This window comes from Magallana gigas, chromosome 6, assembly GCF_963853765.1.
Source record: "Magallana gigas chromosome 6, xbMagGiga1.1, whole genome shotgun sequence".
In the NCBI taxonomy this organism is placed as follows: domain Eukaryota; kingdom Metazoa; phylum Mollusca; class Bivalvia; order Ostreida; family Ostreidae; genus Magallana; species Magallana gigas.
Window position 1 is genome coordinate 6,076,358 of NC_088858.1, and position 20,789 is coordinate 6,097,146.

Below are 20,789 nucleotides of genomic sequence, written 5' to 3' on the forward strand. Positions count from 1 at the left end.
AATATATTTCCTAATAATGTAACATTTTTAAAATTCTTATTTATTTTTATGAAATGATATAATACTATATTGTGGTTGTTTTAAATTATTATTATTTTCTAAAATTAATATTTATTCACATTGATTTTAAATTTTAAAAATCGGATAAAAACGAACTTGGTCAAAGCGCGACTACTCTTGCACATTCTTTTTATTAGCATTTTAACTCTTGTATGAGTGGGGTTTTTTTTTTATTCAAATTGTTGTTATGTTTAAACTCTCATACTTTATATAGGCTAAAAATCAGTAAAATAAATATAAAATTATTAAAATAAACAATATAAAGATTTCCTTTCCTAAAATTGTTCAACATATTTTTGGGGCAAATATTGTAAAATTTAACAACTCTAAGCCGGTGAAAGTTTTTATAAAAATGTATTTATATCAATATCAAAATCGACGGTGTCCCATTCCACATTAAGCCACCCATCACTTATTAAATAATTAAGAAAAGAATAAATTCATTGGTTGGGTCTTGATCATGTTGATAGTTGGGAAATCTGACAGTGTTTGATCCTCGTCAACCAATTTACTTTTAATAATGCCGGAACATTTTAATTAATTAATTAAAAAGGAGATATAATCGGACTAACTGATACCTTAAATGTTTTTATGGTCGTTGTTAATTTTGATTTTTTTATTGATAAAAGTATACACGATATTTAACAGTGCGTCTAGACATGTAAAGTCTCTGTCTGTAGTAGGAATTACTCTTCTTCTTTTTAGATTCACAGAGAATATCTTATGAACGCAGTCAGTGCTGTCAGTTGTTGTGTTGTCAAACTGTGCCTTCACTCATCGAAAGAGAAACACGTGTTTAGCATCCTATATGAATCAAAGATTATATATAATCATTCACTATATCATACACTATAGTAATTAAGACTCCACATATTTTACTTTTGAAATAGACCTGTTTAAAATATTGAAAGTATAATTATCAAAAACAAATATAGTAAGGATCAGCATTTTCTTGGTCGACATTTAAAATATGGAAAGGGAAAAAAACATCTGTAGTAACGTTGGGACAGCGTTTCCTTTCTAACTGAACCGTAACCGGAAACTTTGCCGGAAAAAAAACTGACAAAGGAAATACACGTGTACCTTAGTATTGTACTAACTTTTTTATTCAGCCTTAAAACATAAGATAAATCAAAGAAGCGTTTACACGGTAAATTGGTTACTTATGATTCACTTTATTATCACCAAAATTTTAAAAAGTTCGCAAAAAAGTTCTACTTGTCTTTTTTCAGTCCCTGTGTGTAAGCTCTGTGGTCGACAGAATGAGTTCCAGTTTACAGATTCTCTGTCCTTTTTGTCTGAAAGAGAAGCTATTCCGCCGACCGAAAGATCTACGGGACCATGCCTTACAGGAACATAAACGCGAAATCGACAGGCTGGGCTCCCTCAAACACGACCTGTTTACAGAGTCCAATGGATTCTGGTTTTCATTGGTTCCTCGAGAATATCGACAACACGTTGAACCCACGGACCCGAAAAGTGCGTGTGCAAGTGCAGCGCGAGATTTGATTCGAAACTGGCTTGGTAGATCCAGGGAAACCTCTCGCTCCATTTTGGATTGGGAACGAGGCTGGAAACTGGCAGAGGAAATGAAGACAAAGGCTCCAGGGAAGAGGAATTTAGAAAGGTCTCTCCTTATGGAAACAGAGGATGCATCGGGACACATTGAAGACACCGAACCTTGTACCAAAACTAATAAGTCGGACACGTACTCTCCGCGGAGACCCGCCATTACCCAGGAGCAGTTCGTGATCCACTCCATACAAGACACCGTGGAGGGCATAGCTGTGCTCCTGTACACACAGAGTCAATGTCAGATCTGGTATCGGTGTATTTTAGCCAAAGAAATCACATCAGACCCCAAGGCCTATGTAAGCATTGTTCAGAAAAAAGCTGCTTTGAAGCCGAATTACACAGACCCTCCAACCAGTATGAAAGAGGTGGGTGCCAAGCACTTGAGGACAAGAGACACCATAGCCAACACTCTGGGGATCCCTGCAAGATTAGTGACAAAGCTCACCTACGGCATTAAATTGTATCACCAACCAACGACCAAACAAAATAGAACCTACCCTCCTACAAAACCCAAACCTGTTCATGATCCCCTGGAAGAGGACGACCCTACAGTTCCCGACTCTCAGTTCCAGGTACATTCCCCGGCCACCATGAGCTCACGCTCCCAAACGTCGCTCACCGAGTACCCGGCCCTAGGCTTGCTTGGCGGAGAAGAAATCGTTCTTTCGGATTTAGAAGAAGATCACGAGGGAAACAATGTGGACCATCAGAGAGATTACAAAGAAGGCAATGACATAAAAACTGAATTAAGTCCGGAAACAACCAACCCAGACTTTCTTTCCGGTCTCGGAGCTTCTGGAATCTCCGGGTGCTTCCACATAGGAGATGAAAAGACTGTTTCAGAAGTTGTTGTACACTCTACAAATAAACATCCCCATCATTCATCTGCGATATTTGAGAGCAGTGACTGTGAAGTAATTGTGCTGGACACCTCCCACCCATCGACCGATTCCCGGAAAAAAGCTTTCCGACTTCTGAGCACCGGGGTTATGCCAGTCATCCCGCCGGCGAAGCGGGAATGGACCAACGTGCGTCCATTGGTACTTCTTAGTGAACCGCAGCCATTATATTGGCCCCCGAAGGATTGGGAGAGTCTCAGTCCGGACGCTCGTCTATTCGCGTGGGAAATGGCGGCATTTAGACTCCATACCTCCGGTAGACAGCCTAAATCGCTGGACTGGGACCGAGTCACCGTTTTGACCATCTTTAACATGTTAGCACTACCAGGAACGGCTTTCCTGTCGGTGGAGGAGCTTCGGAGGGACGAGTTAAACATGAGGCAGTACAATTACAGCATGATGAAGAAAATCGTTCTCAACGGGACCAACTCTGATACGGACCGGAAGTTCCTGCGGATGATGGAGCACGCTTCCGTCCACCGGGATAAGTCCACGGACTGGCTCACCGACCTCCTTGACAGCCACAATGTCAGACTCAGACTTACAAAATAACTGACTCAAGACAACAGTAGATATTAATTTCCCCAACCGAAAACTATTCACAACAGGCTCTGTATTTTTCTTTGAACATAATTTTATTGATTTTTTAAATTCTGTTTCATTTATTTGATCTTCGAATTCATGCATTCATTATTTACTTTCTCACTGATAATTCACTGTCCCATAATGTATGTTTACCAACAAATTTATGTTTAACTGTGTAAATTTGTATGTAACATTTGTTTGGTTGGATTTTAAATTTGTCATATTTCCTAAACGAATCTTGAAATATTTTTGTGTGTATAATGATGATTGAAGTCGATATAGATGATCGCCAAGTTCTTCAGAAGATGACGAATGATTATTTAGTAAATATTACATTATATAGTAACGAAATGTATAGGCAAATATTGTGTTAAAAAGCGATCAATAATTTTCACTTAAGATCACCTGCTTTCAAAATGATATTTCTTCATCTTCCCAAGTCAAGGGTTTCTGATTCGCACCGCTTCTTTCGTGAGAAACCCTTGGCTTGGGAAGATGATATTTCTTAGGGAATGTGTTTGTAAATAATCCTGTGCGGATCCAATTGTGCAAGAGGGGGAGGGGAGATTTTACAATATGAATTTAACAAATATAATTTTGGGGGGTTGAGGGGGTCCGTACCCCCCCCCCCCCTCCCGCCCCTTCCCTCCTCTAGATCTGCACATGATCTATGATATTCAAAGATTGTTTTCAACAAGAGGAATATGTTTAAGGTGGTATAACACAACTCTATACATGTATTCTGACGAAATTCCTATCTGAATAAACAAGAAATCAAGCATATTATTTAATATTTTTCTTTCGCCAACAAACAGCGTATAGCGCAATGGGTTAGAGGGTAAACTAAGAATCTGTAAATCATGAGTTCGAATCCCACTGTCTCATCTTCGCTAGTCAAGGATGTTCGATCTACAGTGGACCAAAACCTCTTGGCTAGCGAAGATGCTTGTTTTTGGCTAGCGAAGTTGCGCTGTTTTTGGTTAGCGAAGATGCGCTGTTTTTGGCTAGCGAAGATGCGCTGTTTTACCTTTTTAAGGTGGTGTGGGACGCTCTCATGTTGTGACGGATTGTTTATCGAAATAAACAATAAATTGAAGTGTCATTATATAAGTAGTTTCTTTCCCAATATTGTCACCTAAAAGTGTAGCGAAGTGGGTTAGAGGGTTTACTGCGAATCTGTAAGTCATGAGTTCGAAACCCGTTAGGGTTTGACAATTTTTACCTCTCCAAATATTTTTAATAGCTATATTTGGTTAAATTTTGTAAAATTAGAAAATTCTAAACCTGTGAAAGTATTTCAATTATAATGTACTATAATCTACATTAATATTGACAGATGTCCCATGCTACCTTAAGGTGCCCGACTTTAGTTTTCATTGCTCATTTTTTGCGCGATCTTGTAAAATGAAGTGTATTTTTACCTTTTAAAAAAATTTTCGGTACTATTTATGAAAATGAACACAGTAAAAAAAAAAATACAGATAAATTATTTAGAAGGTTTTATTTTTTGTAGGAGTACGTTATAAGAAATATAACATTCCAGAATAAGTAAAAAGTTTACGCTTTGGAACTGTTACCTTACACACGGATTTATGCAATCCTCAGGGTTATTATTCTCATTTTTTTAATGAATCATTGAACCAATCTTCAGTAGAATACTCCAAATATAGCAACATTTCATGCATTTTGATATTTTGAGATGACCCCCATTAAAAAACCAGATGTAGAAGTTTAAAGGGTTTTTCTTTTTTAATCCAAGGTAGAAAATAATTATTCATGAATCAAATATTACAATTTGGGGGAAATCGCTATCGTACGTAGTATTTTTTTTAAATCTGTTTCGAAAAGTGGAAAATGACAATTGTCTATATTTTCCTGTAGTAAATATAACTGTATTTTGAGATGGCCTTTAAAAGAACCAAATTGGAGATTTTCTTAAAACTATACAGTAGAGTTGATGTATTTTACATATGATTTAAAGATATAGAGTTTTGCTACAACAGTTTTTACGCAATAAAATTCCAATTATATCCGATCCATACTTTTTAAAAGAATTTAGATTGTTACTGCGGCACTGATAGTTGTAAATCGTCAATAGTGGGAGTACGTCTCTAAAGAATAAATTTGACAGGTTGAAGTTTACAAAATACACCAAAATGTCGTGGGAAGGATTTAAAAAGCAGTTTAATAAAGCAAACCAGGTACTCTTTACTGATTTCCATCTCTTTTAAACTCATGATAGTACTTAGATTTGTATTCCATCTGCTTTTTTGAACCGGTCAGTGATATTGCAAAATATGAAACTAAACATTGTTTTGAATAATATGACTGGTTTATTGAAATAAGTATATTCTTAAAAACAACATGCTGGTAAATTATTTCATTGCACATATATTTTGTAATTTTTATGCAGTATTTGTAAGTAGTTGTTTAGTTGAATTTTTCTTTGTTGAGGTATTTCGGAGACTGAATGTTAATCCTTATTTCAGAGAAATTTTAATGGACATTTAGTAACTGTCCTTTGAAATACCTCAAAAGATTTAAGTCTTTCGTGATATGTCTAACAGAAAAAATATAGGCACCTTTATAATTGTTCATACCTTCTTTTTCATATTGAACATTTGTGTAATGACACTATATATGTAAGTTGAAAAACAAAATGCAAGTTTCATTATTCACTTTGAAGCCCATTGCTGTTTTCTACCAGGGACGTATATACGTCCCTGATTATACAAATATTGTTACCCAAAGCAAAATCTAAAATATCTGACATTTTCTTAGCTTTTCTCACGATGTTGATACTTTACATGCCAGGAAAACTATCAGAAGTGGTGCAATTATCAAAACTGGTTACAGTATTTGCCGCCTCCAACTGAAGGTGGCATTTACGGCTTGATTTTAAATCTTTGCAATTTGAATGTTTTACTTCCAACTAATTAATAAAACGATGGTTCTACTTATCACTATTATCACTTTTATCAAATTATGGGTTCATACATCCCATAAAAAGACTGTTAAACACATTCTATCGAACTGTTCTGATTTGTTTTGATTTCTTGTATTTTTAAAATCTCTTGAAAAAATAGGCCTACAACACTATTGTTTATTAGTGTGATTAACAAAATGTGCAGTAAAATTAAATTTCAAGCTTTATCAGTGAGTTTACTATATTTATTCAAATTGTGCCAAGAATGTTGCTTTCAATTGGAGGTGGTGAATTTCCAGTTTGGTGACAGTTTTGACGTTTTCCTGGAATGTAAAATATCAAATCATTATAAAAAAGCCAGATATTTTGGACTACCTAAGCGTTAAAGGCATATATAGCATGTCAGTGCTATTAATAAGGATATGAATTTGCAGATGATATACAATTACACATGTTTTATATAAAATGGAATCGAACTTTTTACTGGGTGTAAACTCCAGAAATTGTACAGTGCCATAATTACTTATGGCATCTGTACGGTTCTTGTTATTTCTGTTGTATTTGAATTAGACATGCCATTTTAAACACAACTGTCTCTATTTGGAGGAAAAAACAGCAAATATTTTACAATAGAATTCTAGGCAGAGTTATTCAATGGAGAAGCATTTTTGCATTTACTAGGCTGTGAAAATGTCTAATTATGTGTTATTTATTTCCCCTTTACTTTGTTTAATGAATCAAAAGCATATATAATATTTTATAATATCAGGAAGAGAAAGTAATTCTGTTGGGTTCATGAAAAGCACTTGAAATATTTTGTATAAAGAGATGAAATCTTACACTGATATTTTATCAAGGAAACTTAAATTTATAATGTGCTGTTTTGTTTGAAACAGTATGATGAATACGTTGTAATGTCACTGTTTACAAGTAAAGACGATTTTACAATTGTATTTTTTTGGATGAAAATGTATTGGTCTATTGGATTAGAAATTGCATTAGCTCCAAAATATGACTTTCATTATGAAATTCAAATTTGATGTTGTAAAATTTTTGTCAGGATTATTCATGTCATTGCTGAATTCCACTCTAAACATCAGAAAATGTTTCTGGAATTTATGTAGATAATATCTCTGTAAGTTTTCCTAATGCTTTTTAGAGTAGTGAAAAAAACCCAGATTTATATTTATCATTAATGTATGAACAGTACTAACAAATAGACAGACTAAGACATCTTTAGAAAATGTTTGTTTTACCCTATTTTAGTATATGAGTGAAAAAATTGGTGGAGCTAAAGGAACAGAACTGGATGAAGAGTTTGTGGAGATGGAACGGGTCAGTTGTTTTACTGGTCTCTCAGCTTATATCCTAACTTATACTATGTTATACTACTTATTTACCACCAAAGTTTTAAAGATTTGATATAATTAATTAGAAGCAAACTCATGTGAAATAAACACATCTGTATTCTAAAGATGATATATCTGATTATATTTGGGTTTCAAATAGTTTTTGTTTTACTCAAATTTAGAAAATTGATGTGATGGGAAAGTTGATAGATGACTTAATTGGCAAAACACAAGAGTTTCTTCAACCAAATCCAGGTATGTTACAGCTGAAGTTACACATTTACTCAAAATCATCAGTATGACATATCCACAAGTTTGTGTGGATTACATTTACCTGGTACTTTCTTACAAATTGATGAAATTTTATTGAAAAAAAAAAATGTTGTTGAAACTTCAGCTTCCAGAACCAAAATGATGGTTGTGAATAACTTCTCCAAAGTGCGAGGGACCACCAAAAATGTTTCCTATCCCCAGCCTGAAGGCACCCTGGGGGAACACATGATTAAACACGGCAAGGACTTGGGCGAGGAAATGATGTTTGGTGAGTGGCTCTCAGTTTTATTTGGTTGGATGCCTCCTTTTGGTTATGATGAACTTCAAGATATGTCAACAATCTTAATTTATGTAAAAAGAGAAAAATACCTGGCAGTGATTTGATCAGTGAGTTCAAGACCCATCTGTCTCATTGCTGTAGTTGAGTTATCATGGTTATGACAATTTTTAGTGTTTACCTACACTCTGCTAGTTTGTCAGGTTTTGTAGCTCCTTCTTTTTACTAAAATAAAGGCAGAAATACTAAACAGAGTGATTTCTGAAATCAGTTCATGTTTTTGATCATGATGTACTTGTATTAACATGCAGAATGATTACAAAATTTTATATCCTTGAATGTATAAGTCTCTGGTACATAATAAGCATATTTTATGTTGTGAAAATCAATGCTGTGTAAACCCCTTTGGACTATAAAATCAGATGCTATTGCACTGTAAAATCGGATGGTATTTTGATATGCAAACACAATCATGTTAAGACATGGACTTCATTGTTAGATCATCAGATTGCAGGTGAAATCTAGGTATTTAGTGATTGTGGTTGTTACATTGTGATATAAATGTTGACCGTCTGTAGGATTATCTCAGGTAATGCTACACCTTTGTCCTATTCAGCTCTCTTCATGTGGAAATTTTCCATAGTCTTTCACTTCTGTACAAAAAATCCAATGATAAGACTGGAAAATCTACCATACTTAAACTTGTTTAGAGACAATGAATGTACTTTATACAGGAATTTAAAAAATTGAACCCTGGGGCTTATCTCCTACAATTAAAGCAAAATAGATTTGTGGCTGGTCTATTTGTCACTGTAAAGTAAACATGTAGATTGTTGTACTGATTTGTAACATCAGATTATCACAACCAAGGTTGCTTGACTTACTGTAGTTGGGTAGGGAGGCATGGGTCGGTGGTTGGTGATGGTAGTTGGAAGTAAAATACACAACTTAAATACATGGGGTTTTTTTACTAAGAACTAATCACCATTTCTGGTTCATGTGCCATCTTCTTGTTAAAACAAGAGTGTTGTTTATACAGGACATTTGATTTCCCTATCCATTGAGTTTTGTTTTGAAGTTGAAAAAATGTGAAAGTGATTCTTTATCACAGATTTTTTTTTTATTTACTGTATGTTTTGATAGCTTCTTCATTAGTAAGGATTAAAAGCTTTACGTAACATTGCACAAGGAGACTAAGCCAAACGGTAAATAAAAAACAAGTGTTTGTCTGACAAATGATTTATGACTTTCATTACATTGTCTTCTCACAGAACTTGTGCTGGGAATAATTCTGGCTCACTGATAAAGCAGGATCATAAAGAAGGTCATCTCATACATGTACTGCGCTCTTATCAGAAGGATCGGTTTTAAGCATGTAAAGACACCGTTGTACTATTATTCATGCATATATATTGCAGTATTTTGTTGATTTTATTAAAAATAAAGTGAATGTAAAGGGAAGTATTTAATAGATACAACAGATGTAGGTATAAAATACAGGCATTAATTAGGATAGCACAATTCCTGATAAGTTTCAAATTAAGCAGTCATTTCCCAGACTCTTGCTATAGTTAGATGTACTTCCTGTACTGGTTTGCCACATGTTTGACAATTATTTCAGTGCGGCTCTCTGACTGAATAACACAAGTAATAGGATTGATCTGTGTGGTGGTGATATATTAATCAACACTACCTCATCCATTTTGTGTGTTTTCGGAGTCTATGGTATTTTTTTAACATGCTTTTATATAGACACCAACAATCCACAGTTATTGAATTATCCTTGATGTCCCATGTGTCTGTAGTTTGTGGGTTCTGTCGGTAGTTTTCATTGATTTCTGGTTTTGGGGCAGGAGACCTGTTTGTCATTGTTAATAGTGTTGGAGTGAGTAGGTTTGCACAGTTCTCCGTGTACTAGTAACCGTCTCCTTTCTCTGTATAACCACCTCCTTTATAAATACGTTCAAGTAGTGGAGACTTCCTGCCAAGTGTCTTTAATCAACCATTGGAAGATCAGAGTGGCCCTAATTATCCAGGTCCTCAATACACACTTATAAAACATAACACTGATATGAAACACTCTCATATTTACATAGGCTCTGTATTAATATCAAGTACTGTTAAAAAAAGTGAGCTATTATGTGAAGAGGTTATTTTTCATAGTCCTTCATGATAATGACCAGATTTTCAGTTTGATTATGACCATGGAGTACTGGTAGTTTTGATGAATTATACTGAATAGGTTCAAGAATTTGACTATTGTCAAGTGGGAGATTTAAATGTCTAAAATCTGAAGATGCAGTTTTATGCAGCTACTTATAAAGATCCATTTCTGTGTCAATGATTCAGTAGTAAATAAGTACACTTGTATAATTTCTTTGTTCTTTAATCAAAAGCAAATGAAAGACTATCATGAAAGGATCTTTCCTTTTCATCAGATATAAAGCAGTCCATATGGTGATTGTGTCTGTGCCTTTTGGTAGGTTCATGTCTTCTCAAGGAGTAGGTGTGTAATGGTACAGCTGGAGCGTGTCATGTTATTAGTGGCGTAGACATGTAGTGGCTGGGTACTGGATGGTACCTGGTCAGTAAAATTCTTGCCCCTGTGAGGTGAAGCTAATGATGTGTAATATCATCCTGTTCCTATTCACTGCATAATGAAAAAAAATTTATGTACCCTTAATGAATTGGGTTAATAGAGATAAAAATTGATACACTTAAAAAATACTTTATTCAAGTAGTTTGGCATAAAGTTTATGTTTACCAGGTATTACCGGGTAGGTATCTATCCTGTTTTCATGTGAATGTCATTGTCATGTATTGGTTAATTGCTGTATACTGATATATCATTACACCATATGATGCATGCATTACAGGACAAATAATACATCAAATTCAAGGTCATTAGGTCAAAAAAGACCCGACCAGAACTGTTTACTAATTGTTTCTAGAACATGCCGATTATCACATTTTGAAGTCAAGTTTAGTTTTGAAGCTATTCAGAGTTGTATACTAGATATTAACTATGCTGTTGTGACTGTGTGTGGGTGCTGTCATTGACTTTGTGTGTGCTGTCAATGACTGTGCATTCTGTGAATGATTGTGTGCTAAGCAGCTTGCTGTAAATGACTGTGTGCTGTCATCGATTGTGTGCATGATGTTGTAAATGACTTTGTGCTGTCGTTGACTGTGTGCTTTCATTGACTATGTGCTTGCTGTAAATGACTGTGTGCTGTCATTGACTTTGTGTGTGTGCTGTAAATGACTGTGTGCTGTCATTGATTGTGTGCATGCTGTAAATGACTGTGTGCTGTCATTGATTGTGTGCATGCTGTAAATGACTATGAGCTGTCATTGACTGTGTGCATGCTGTCTATGACTGTGTGTGCTGTCATTCGTTGACTGTGTGTGCTGTCTATGACTGTGAATGACTATGAGCTGTCATTGACTGTGTGCATGCTGTCTATGACTGTGTGTGCTGTCATTCGTTGACTCTGTGTGTGTGTGTTCTGTTATAAGAGAGTTCCATGTTGTAACTTTGTATTAACTGTTACAGGGGAGTGTCTACAGGAGGCTGGGGAGGTCTTCAAACAGCTGGCCGACCACAAGTATGCCTTGGAGGACAATGTCAAACAGAACTTCCTGGGACCTCTGGCAGATCTCCAGTCCAAGGACCTCAAGGAGGTCAATGTAGGTCAAGGTCACAGCATCTGAAATTCGTCATTGGCGAAAACTTTTTGTTCATTCATGTTTGATGATGCAGTTAACAGTTTTGAGAACAATGAAAAGAATTGTAAAGAATAATTTTATGATTTACTTAAAATGAAAGTCAGTTAACCAAGCTTTTGGCAGAATTTATTTCTTTGTTTTCATATTCATTATTAGCACCACAGAAAGAAGTTGTCTGGCAGAAGACTGGACTTTGACTGTAAGAAAAGAAAGAAAGACAAAGGTATGGTGTCCCTCGGATTACATTTACATATTTACAGGAATCAAAAACAATGACTGTTATGATTATAATTGCTCATAGCAATATCATATGAAGGTTTAGGGCTTACACTATTACAATAATTGAAGACTGCGTCAGAATGTGAAAGTTTCCTAGTGTTATAGATTGTGGGAGTTGGAATGTTGTACAGTATTTGAATGCTGAGTGTGTTCTGTGATAGCAATTTTGACTGAGTTATAGTGACAGTTTTTGACTGAGTTATAGTGACTGGCCTGTGTATAGCTGCAATAATGTAGCCCTCTCCCGATTTTTTTTTTTTTGGGGGGGGGGGGGAGAGAGGGCTACAACTCCATAGGATCTCCGTAATGGTGCAAGTGCGGGAGTGATTCACTCCCGCAACGATTTCGTCTCAAATCGTTTATAAATGACTGTCATTTAATGACAATAACATTTGCATTTCTTACCTGAACTCAAGCGTTGTAGATGTCTTTGGCATAAATTAATCCAAGAATATCAAGTATTGTCCATATATCGGTTTTTTTTCGTGTATGTCAACATGTATTGTCCGCCATGTTTACTGACCTTGACCGGTTTTATTTTGGGACAGCCAATGAGAATTCAGGAGCAGATCTTGAACTGAATATAGGAATTCCCCTATTTTAAACATATTTAACGCGGTAAATATGAATTTTCCATTATATACCATTTCCTTAAAGGATATTTTAGTGATATAACGAGGTAAGATCGATTATTTACACTGACATTCACGTTATGAAGCCTATCAAAACTCCAAGCGTTACATCCCATAAAATCACGCGAGAACTGTCATGGCTGCTGAAAAAGACGACTGGTAAACATGCTGATGTGTTTTATCTGGTTTTGATTTATATACGGTTAATTTGTTCAACCTGAATTAAAAAATCATTTTATCTAAAGGAAGTCAAATATAAAATCGATCTTTTCAGACCGAAGTCAGCCGCATTAAAAAATTAATTTTGCACCATTACGGAGATCCTGTGGAATTGTAGCCCTATCCAGTAAACATCAGATATATAAAAAATCGGAGAGGGCTACATTATTGCAGCTGGCCTGTGTATGATGCTGTGTTTTCTTTTCTTTACAGGAGGTAGGACTACATTTGTTTAAGTATGATTTGTACTGTGCTGCATGTCGGGGGTCTATTGGCATTTCATAGATTAGATATTATCCTTCACGTATACTGCATGTCCTTATGGTAACAGTATTTGATTTTGTGTTGGTTGTTGCCCATGGCTTACGTATTCTTTATTTATTATGTGTATCAGTAGACAGCCTCATGCTTGGCTTGTAGGAATCAACCCATTCACATTGCTAGTCTGACGTAGACTATAGAGGAATACTTAATCAGGACAGCAAAAATTGACAGCCCAGGTTTACACTATAAACTATAACCATATTCCTGTAAAGCTGAGGCAGAGATACAAGTCTGTAAATCTTGGAGATTTTTAACCAAAAAACGTAGAGCATTAAAACTGTAGTGGGACTGGCTAGAATATTTTACGGTAGTCTCAATATATGCTGAGAGAGTTTTGATATGAACACAATACTTATTTGGATGCCAATGTATTATACAATATATATCCAAGATTGTCAATGTAGAACCCACCAGCACATATGTAATATATGTGAATCATGACTTATATTCTTGATGACCTATTTGCAATTGTTTACATGTATTTGCAATTATCAACCCTAAGTATATGTACAATTGATTTAAAAATTATACTAGGAAGAATTATCTGAAAATCCTTAGACCCTTGTTCAATGTTTGAATAATTGCTGTCTAAAACTAGCTCATTCATGGGTTACTAAATGCCATATGAGCCTGTCCTATGATATCGCAGTAGTTAAATCATTTTGTCAAAAAATCTATCAATAAGGAAATATTTCCAGAAACTAATGTTATTGTGAGATTCCTCTATTATATACCTCAGTGATGTTCAGCGTGCCTATGTTTACTATGTCTAAAATTATCCCGACGTCAAATGTCAATTTCAGCGCGTGCTACTATATGTAAAAAGAAGTACCGCGATACCCTAGAACCCGCGATATGTAGGAAATAAGTATACAAAAACTTCATTCTCTGGGTAATTTTTGTAAAAATTTGAAGTTTAGGAAGCAAATACTTCATTTAATAGGATGTAAGAAAAGTTATTAAAAAGCTCAAATTTGCATTGTAGATTTTTTACCTGTAATATAAGAAGATGCCCACTTTTTCTTTTACCTTTTCATTCATTTTGTTTCTATTTGCAGTGACTCTACACTTCATTTTTTAAAATGCTAAGTATAATGGAAGTAAAATGCAAAACTCATCAAAATTCAAAGCAAAATACCAGTAACTGAAAACTAAAAAAGAATTTACCATTGAAAAGATATTTGCACTTTGAAAAGTTGTTGAATCTAAACTGTATTTGCTTCTGTTGTCTTATTGAGCACAGCTTATGTGTATTGTTTATTTTCTGAATTACTTGATGTTGATTTTTAAACAGTAATATATATTACATGTATTTTTTGATGTTTTTGATTATATACACAGGCTAATTGCTTCGTTTTAATCACAGAGTGATTAGAAATCTTAAGGTCATTGAGTAGTTTTAAAATGTTTTGAAAATATCATTGTGAATGTTTACAGCTGGGTCTTAATTTCGTACTGCTGTTATAGATGGCCGGGATGTTATACTGTTATTTTGTCTATATGGCATTTGTACAGCTGTTATTGTCATATTTTGGTAATTAAGAGAGAGAATGGAGTCTTTTATTTGAGGAAACAAATAATTTATGGAGACTGCATTTGTTGGCTTGGGAAGGAAGTTAAAACTGGTGCAAGGCAGATACTGTTTGTTATAAAGAAAGTAGTGAGAAGTATCTACCATTACATGAATTGTAAACATGATTTGTGATGATCAAGAGATCTTCTTATGTAAACTACCAGGATGTTAATTCATGGCCATTAAATCATAGCCTTCACAAAATATGTCATTCAAATGTAAATGAATAATTGCATGTACTAAGTATAATGACATCAATGATGTGATGGTAGAATATTTCCTGTGTGACCTAATTGCACAATGCTGACCCGATTCAGAAACATTTGACCTGATTTTGCTATATTTGGCACTGTAGAGGCTGGTGGAAAATCCTCAGGTATACTATGACATTTATGTACACTGGGCTAGCTCTGGCTTTAGTACTGCATGGGGAACCATTGGTCCAGTGTTAAACTTGTCTACATCTCATGTACATTTCATCTCCTGATTTGCATGTGGAATTCTATGTCACATGATGTCTGCTATATGATGTCTCATGCTCATGGCAGACATAACCATTGCTACTTAGGCTTTTTTCAACCCAACGCAAGCTATTTTTTTTTATCCTTTTTTAGGATTTGTAAGGTCAAAACTGTGGACTATTTGTCGGGCATTTGGGGGGAGGGGGGTGGCTCTTGAGTTTTCAACATCCGTACTGTAAAACCTTGCATGATTCCTGCAATATTCATTTAGTGTGTATTCCGTGCCAGAACAAGATTTACTCTTAAAAGTGTCCAAGTTGTGGTGTTTAAGTGTTGTACAGTAGAATTTGATAGTACAGTGTATTATATATGATATGCATGTTAATGTCAGTTTCAAGTTGTAATAAGTAATGCATGTTTTGTCGATTGCATGACAATGGTGATGTGGCAGAAAAATTAACATTTCTTTTCTGGTGTTTCAACTCACATAAGTTAGGTCAGACATGGGATCAAATGGAACCAGGAGGCTTTGATATATTATTGTGGACCAAATAGCTGGAGATTAAATTTTAATGACAAGTGATATGCTTTCCTAGCAGCTTCATTAACCATTTACCGTATAACGAGTATTTTTTACGTGCTGCTAATTTTTACTAATTTTTACGAGTTTCATAAATCTGTAAAAATTAAACACGTAAATTTTCACAGAAGTAAAAAAAACACCGCACGTAAATTTTCTACATCGTACGTATGACGGCTGTACATGTAGGTATATTTTAGCGTTTTTGGTCACGTGGTGATAACAGTTCAGATCTTTCTATTCAGTCTTGAGTATTTTTTAAAACTACGTATAATGCCACGTTAGTAGCTAGATTTCAATCACTCAGTCAATAACTACATTACAAATAAATACAAACATAATAATTAAGAACTCGTTAACAGAGAAACGATTTTCTGATTTGTATGTGTGTTAACATTAACAAAGTCACGGAGAAATTTTCCCCCTTTTACCACAGATGATTTTAATTTTTACGGACATGTCCAATTCATAAAAAAATTACGCGTAAAAATTCAAATCGCCCTATTCTGAGACAAATTCGTAAAAAATCACAGCAGTAAAAATTACCTGTTATACGGTATCTCTTTAACCCTGCTATGTAAGTCAGTATATAGACAGACCATGCCATTTGTATCTAACGAACCACGATTAACATTTCAGTGAGCAGGTTACGGAACTTAAAAAATAAAACATTTTGGGAACTTTTTGCTTTTTGTTAAGATATGAATAGTTGTTTTACATGCATAGAAATGTAGCCAATGATTTTTTTTTTAGTGCGCGATTTCAAATGAATTAGTTTGTGTGATTGCTTCTGTGTGACATTGCTGCTTAAACCTGCTATCAATCTGGACGAGCGGTAGGTCCAGTTCAATAGAGATGTACGATTATTTTTACAGGGGCAAATGTGACTGAGGAGGAAATTAAAGCGGCAGAGGAAAAGTTTGAAGAATCAAAGGAACTTGCAGAAAATGCTATGCACAACTTGCTTGAAAATGAGGTACACATTTCCATTCATTACTACTGGTAATAAATCACTCAATAACTTTTAGATTAAGGTATTATACCGGGGTTTTATTTTTATAGTTAAAGTTCTACACAGTGCTATAAACAGAGATTTTAGATTGCTAGGGATTTTACACTCTTAACAAAGCAGTGTAAAATTGATCTTACAATCTGATTAAAATCAGATCCTCGATGCTCCCGTTTTAGTGATGTGTTGCTACGAAGCGGTAGCTACACATCCTTAAAACGGGAGCATCGAGGATCTGATTTTAATCAGATTGAATTGATCTTAGAACGATTATTCAAGCTACAATACTGGTAAAAAAGGCAATAATTCAGAGCTTCCTAAACATTCTATTCTACAGTTAGTTGTACTGTATTTCAGGTGGAGCAGATTGCCCAGCTTCAGTCGTTCATCGAGGCCCAGAAGGAATACCACCAGCAGGCCGCCTCCCTCTTGGATGACCTGCTCGATAACATCGACCGAAAGTAGGTTCAACAATGATAGATTTCACAAGAGACATTGAGTGTCGATTTTTAAGTAATAATTAAAGAAGAGGCTTTGCTGTATTTCTTCATTAAGTTTTCGTTTTAATGTGTTTGTACTGTAATTTCAACAGAATATCTGAGGAAAAAAAGTTTTGTCTGTTTACATTGGGCTGTATTTCACATTATTATTTAAGGGATATTGTAGGTAACCAATACACCCTACAATATTTTAGTTGAAACAATTTACTGAAGAAATTCCATACCCAAAATAATGTAATCATGACTGGATACCATATCAGGTTAAGAGCATATTCATTAATTTAAAAGTAATAGAGCTGAAATAGTTGGGATAAAATTTTGCAAAACAAATTGATATAACATTTCGAGTTTCTTTCCTGGGTGTTCAATGAAAAAAGCAGTAGTGTTGAAAATTTTAGGGGCTATGAACAATAAAAGCTGCTTTGATATGCAGTTTTTTTATGTTCATGATTCAACTGATATAAGAAGGCTTTAAAATTTTTAATATTTTAGATTTAATATAGTTTTAGATAAGCCAAATGCTTATCCTCACTTTTTCATACAAATGGAATGAAAAATATTGAGGTTTCAAAAGAGATGGAATATGATATTCATTCCCCAGGAGACACAGCATTTTGTTCGCAATGTCACCTGACTTTCTAGGCCAATTAGATGACGCTTTACATAGGATTATCATATTGAGGTATAATAATGTATTTAATGACACTGTCTACTCCAGGCGCAATGAAGCAGTATCTAGGCCACGGAAAGAGTTCATACCCAGATCTACAAGTCGAGTTTCAGCCACTTCCAATCACATGTACGACACTGCTGACAGCTACAACTTTAACAATTCTCCACCAACCAGTAAGTAGGAGGACTATGCAATCATCAACACAGACTATCCAGTACGTGTCAAATATGCATGTACTTGTAACTACAATCAAAGATTAAGTATGGAACATGGAAACTTCCTGATTTTGGTGTGTGTGTGTGTGTGTGTGTATGGAGACTAAGCATGATATGCAGAATACTTCCTAAGTGTCTTGTAGCTGTAATAGTGACACATATTACGGTAATGCTTATTATAAAAATATGCTAGATTCTGACATGTTAAAAACATGTCGCATTGAATTTGGTCCGTTTTAGGAAGGAAGTTGCATAATGCAGATGGTAAACTCATATTTAGGGACTTGTTTGCAGTTTTTGCATTATTAATTTACATAGCTAATAATACAAAATTTGATCCATAATTTCTTCTGTTTTTCTCTTTATTTGGTTTTTCAAAAACAGGTGAATTAAATGCCTAATAAATATTGCTCTGTGAAAAAAATATTTTCATCATCAATTATTTAGTTACCGTAATGCTTTTAATTAAAAATGTCAACCTCTTGTCATCTTTTCTTTAAACGAATTAAAACCAGAATATTTGTTAACAGCTACTGGTTTTTAATTTTTCAATTTAATTTTTTTCCAGCAAAGAAAGAGGCATGTGCGAAGGCATTGTATGATTTTGAGCCAGAGAATGAAGGAGAGCTTGGCTTCAATGAGGGAGATATGATCAAGCTCATCTCCCAGATCGATGAGAACTGGTACGAGGGCTCGCTAAACGGACGGACCGGATTCTTCCCTGTGAACTATGTGGAGGTTGTGGTAGATCTCCCTCATTGAAGGACTGGGGGACAGACTTGTGGGGGTGGGGACATCAGATAACTCCCCACAGCTAAGGGACTTGTTAGTATGTACTAAGTAGTTCAACTGTTAGCTTGCTGCTATTTCTGTAAACTAATAAATGCCTTTCACACTGTCTGTGTGTAACACAGGGAGATGTACGGTCAAGAAACAGAGTACCACACAGACTCTGTTCAGAGTACTCAGGGCATTTTTACATGGTTACTATTTTTGTAGAATCTGACAGTCTTGGAGTATCTGTATTTCTTTATGAGATTATCTGTTTCTCCTGTTTCCATTCTTTTTAAAATTTGACCTGTTTATTTTTGGTGCTTGTTAGACCTAGACGTACATGATATAGATGGTATATGTATATGAGATGGAATACCAGTGGTGTACTTTTTCATGTCTCACGTTAATCTTTTCTCTTGCCAGACCAATCTGCACTGTAGGTATATACTAGTATAAACAAACCTTCACAATAAGTACTTGTTCTTCAAAACCTTGAATTGTTGGCACTCTGATATACTATATACAGTATGTGAATCAAATAAATCTGATAAATATGTGTGTTGCTATACAGTTATTAAAGATATATATTGTATATATTCACATTTAAATTTAATTTGCATAGTCATGACAATGTAGATAATCAGTTCTTATTTATGATTTTATTATGGATACATGGTATCGGTCAGATTTTGTAGTTTAGTCTGTGGGCAGCTGTTAGAGAGAGCTCAAGTTTAGAACCTGCTGGATTGATGTACCATATTGAATGTACATTTCATTACTAAAGATTAGTTAAGATCCATGTTAACCAAAGAAACATGTAACCTCCATGCTTACATTGACCTCATCAGAGGAAAGCTTAGAACCAAATAAACTTACAAGTGTGGTATATACAATTCACCAACAACTTTAAGCCCACAGTTATCAGTATAGCTCTTGTTGTGAATACAATGAACATTGAAAGATAATACTTTTGAAAACACTTGTCATTTTAGAAACTGGGATAAAAGTTTTCTCATTTCTCTCTCCTTTTTTTGGCTAGATAGCAAGCTTTATGTAATTGTACTTCCATATTACGCCATATAAGAGATGACCAAATATGCAAATTTTCATTACTCCTGCATTAATTGATGTCCCTGACCTACCCTTCTTCCTTTATATCTGCTGGTCAGAATAGGAGCAGTCTGGCAGTTGGCTTTTTATTCTCATGACGAAAATAAGTTTGATCAAATTTTTAACCACATAATGAAACTAGAATTTTTTCAAAAGTTGAATTGTGTGTGAATTGTGTTGTTTTTTAATGGTTACTGGAACTAAGTCTTGCTTAATTTAATAACAGAATTCAACAGATTTCACTGCTTGTTTGGGGCTTTGATTCATCAGTTAGATCCAGCATTCATTCTAGCTTAATACTGCATGATTCCATTTTTGTTTGTCATAATATTTTATCAAAGGTTGAAAAAAAGAATGTGTTTCTGTGATATGCTTGCATCTCTGTCACCATGATAGTTTGTTTTAATAGATAGGAATTCATGTTATGAAAAGTATTTATATGTGTTGCACATATTACTGACTAGATACGAAACCATTTTATTTGTTCAGGGTCAATGAAATGTACAAAGAATTATGAATTTTAATTTTCCACAATAAGAATCTCTATGAGAATATAATGTAGAAAAATTTTTTCTGAACTGTTTGTAAATTTTGCAGGTTTTTTTTTTAAATTTCATGTTATGTAGTGTATTTTTTATCATATTTTAATTTTTGTTGAAGAAATTAAGTGGAAATTGAATTGTTATGAGAACCTGTTTTAATTGGAATTGTTTGAATGGACTATTGTGTGAGTAATGTTAATAAAGTATCGTTATAGATATATGACA

General features: G+C 34.6%; 1 protein-coding gene across 2 annotated transcripts; it reads left to right on the top strand.

Moving 5' to 3' along the window:
- Positions 1-5,182: 5,182 nt before the first annotated feature.
- On the top strand, positions 5,183-20,789 carry LOC105344087 (endophilin-A3). Of its 2 annotated transcripts, XM_011451708.4 has the most exons (11): positions 5,183-5,320; positions 7,312-7,380; positions 7,577-7,649; positions 7,792-7,935; positions 11,501-11,634; positions 11,830-11,896; positions 15,056-15,076; positions 16,617-16,717; positions 17,108-17,211; positions 17,969-18,096; positions 18,707-20,789. In XM_011451708.4, the coding sequence occupies exons 1-11, from the start codon at positions 5,276-5,278 to the stop codon at positions 18,898-18,900; spliced, it is 1,080 nt and encodes a 359-aa protein (XP_011450010.1). In that variant the 5' UTR covers positions 5,183-5,275; the 3' UTR covers positions 18,901-20,789. The 2 variants fall into 2 exon arrangements, with proteins under 2 accessions (XP_011450010.1, XP_011450011.1); XM_011451709.4 differs by lacking the exon at positions 15,056-15,076.

Coding starts and splice junctions, on each gene's coding strand:
- LOC105344087 (XM_011451708.4), top strand. CDS start 5,276: ATGTCGTGGGAAGGATTTAAAAAGCAGTTTAATAAAGCAAACCAG. Junction 7,650..7,791: donor GTTTCTTCAACCAAATCCAG/GTATGTTACAGC, acceptor TTGAAACTTCAG/CTTCCAGAACCAAAATGATG. Junction 11,897..15,055: donor GAAAAGAAAGAAAGACAAAG/GTATGGTGTCCC, acceptor TTGGCACTGTAG/AGGCTGGTGGAAAATCCTCA.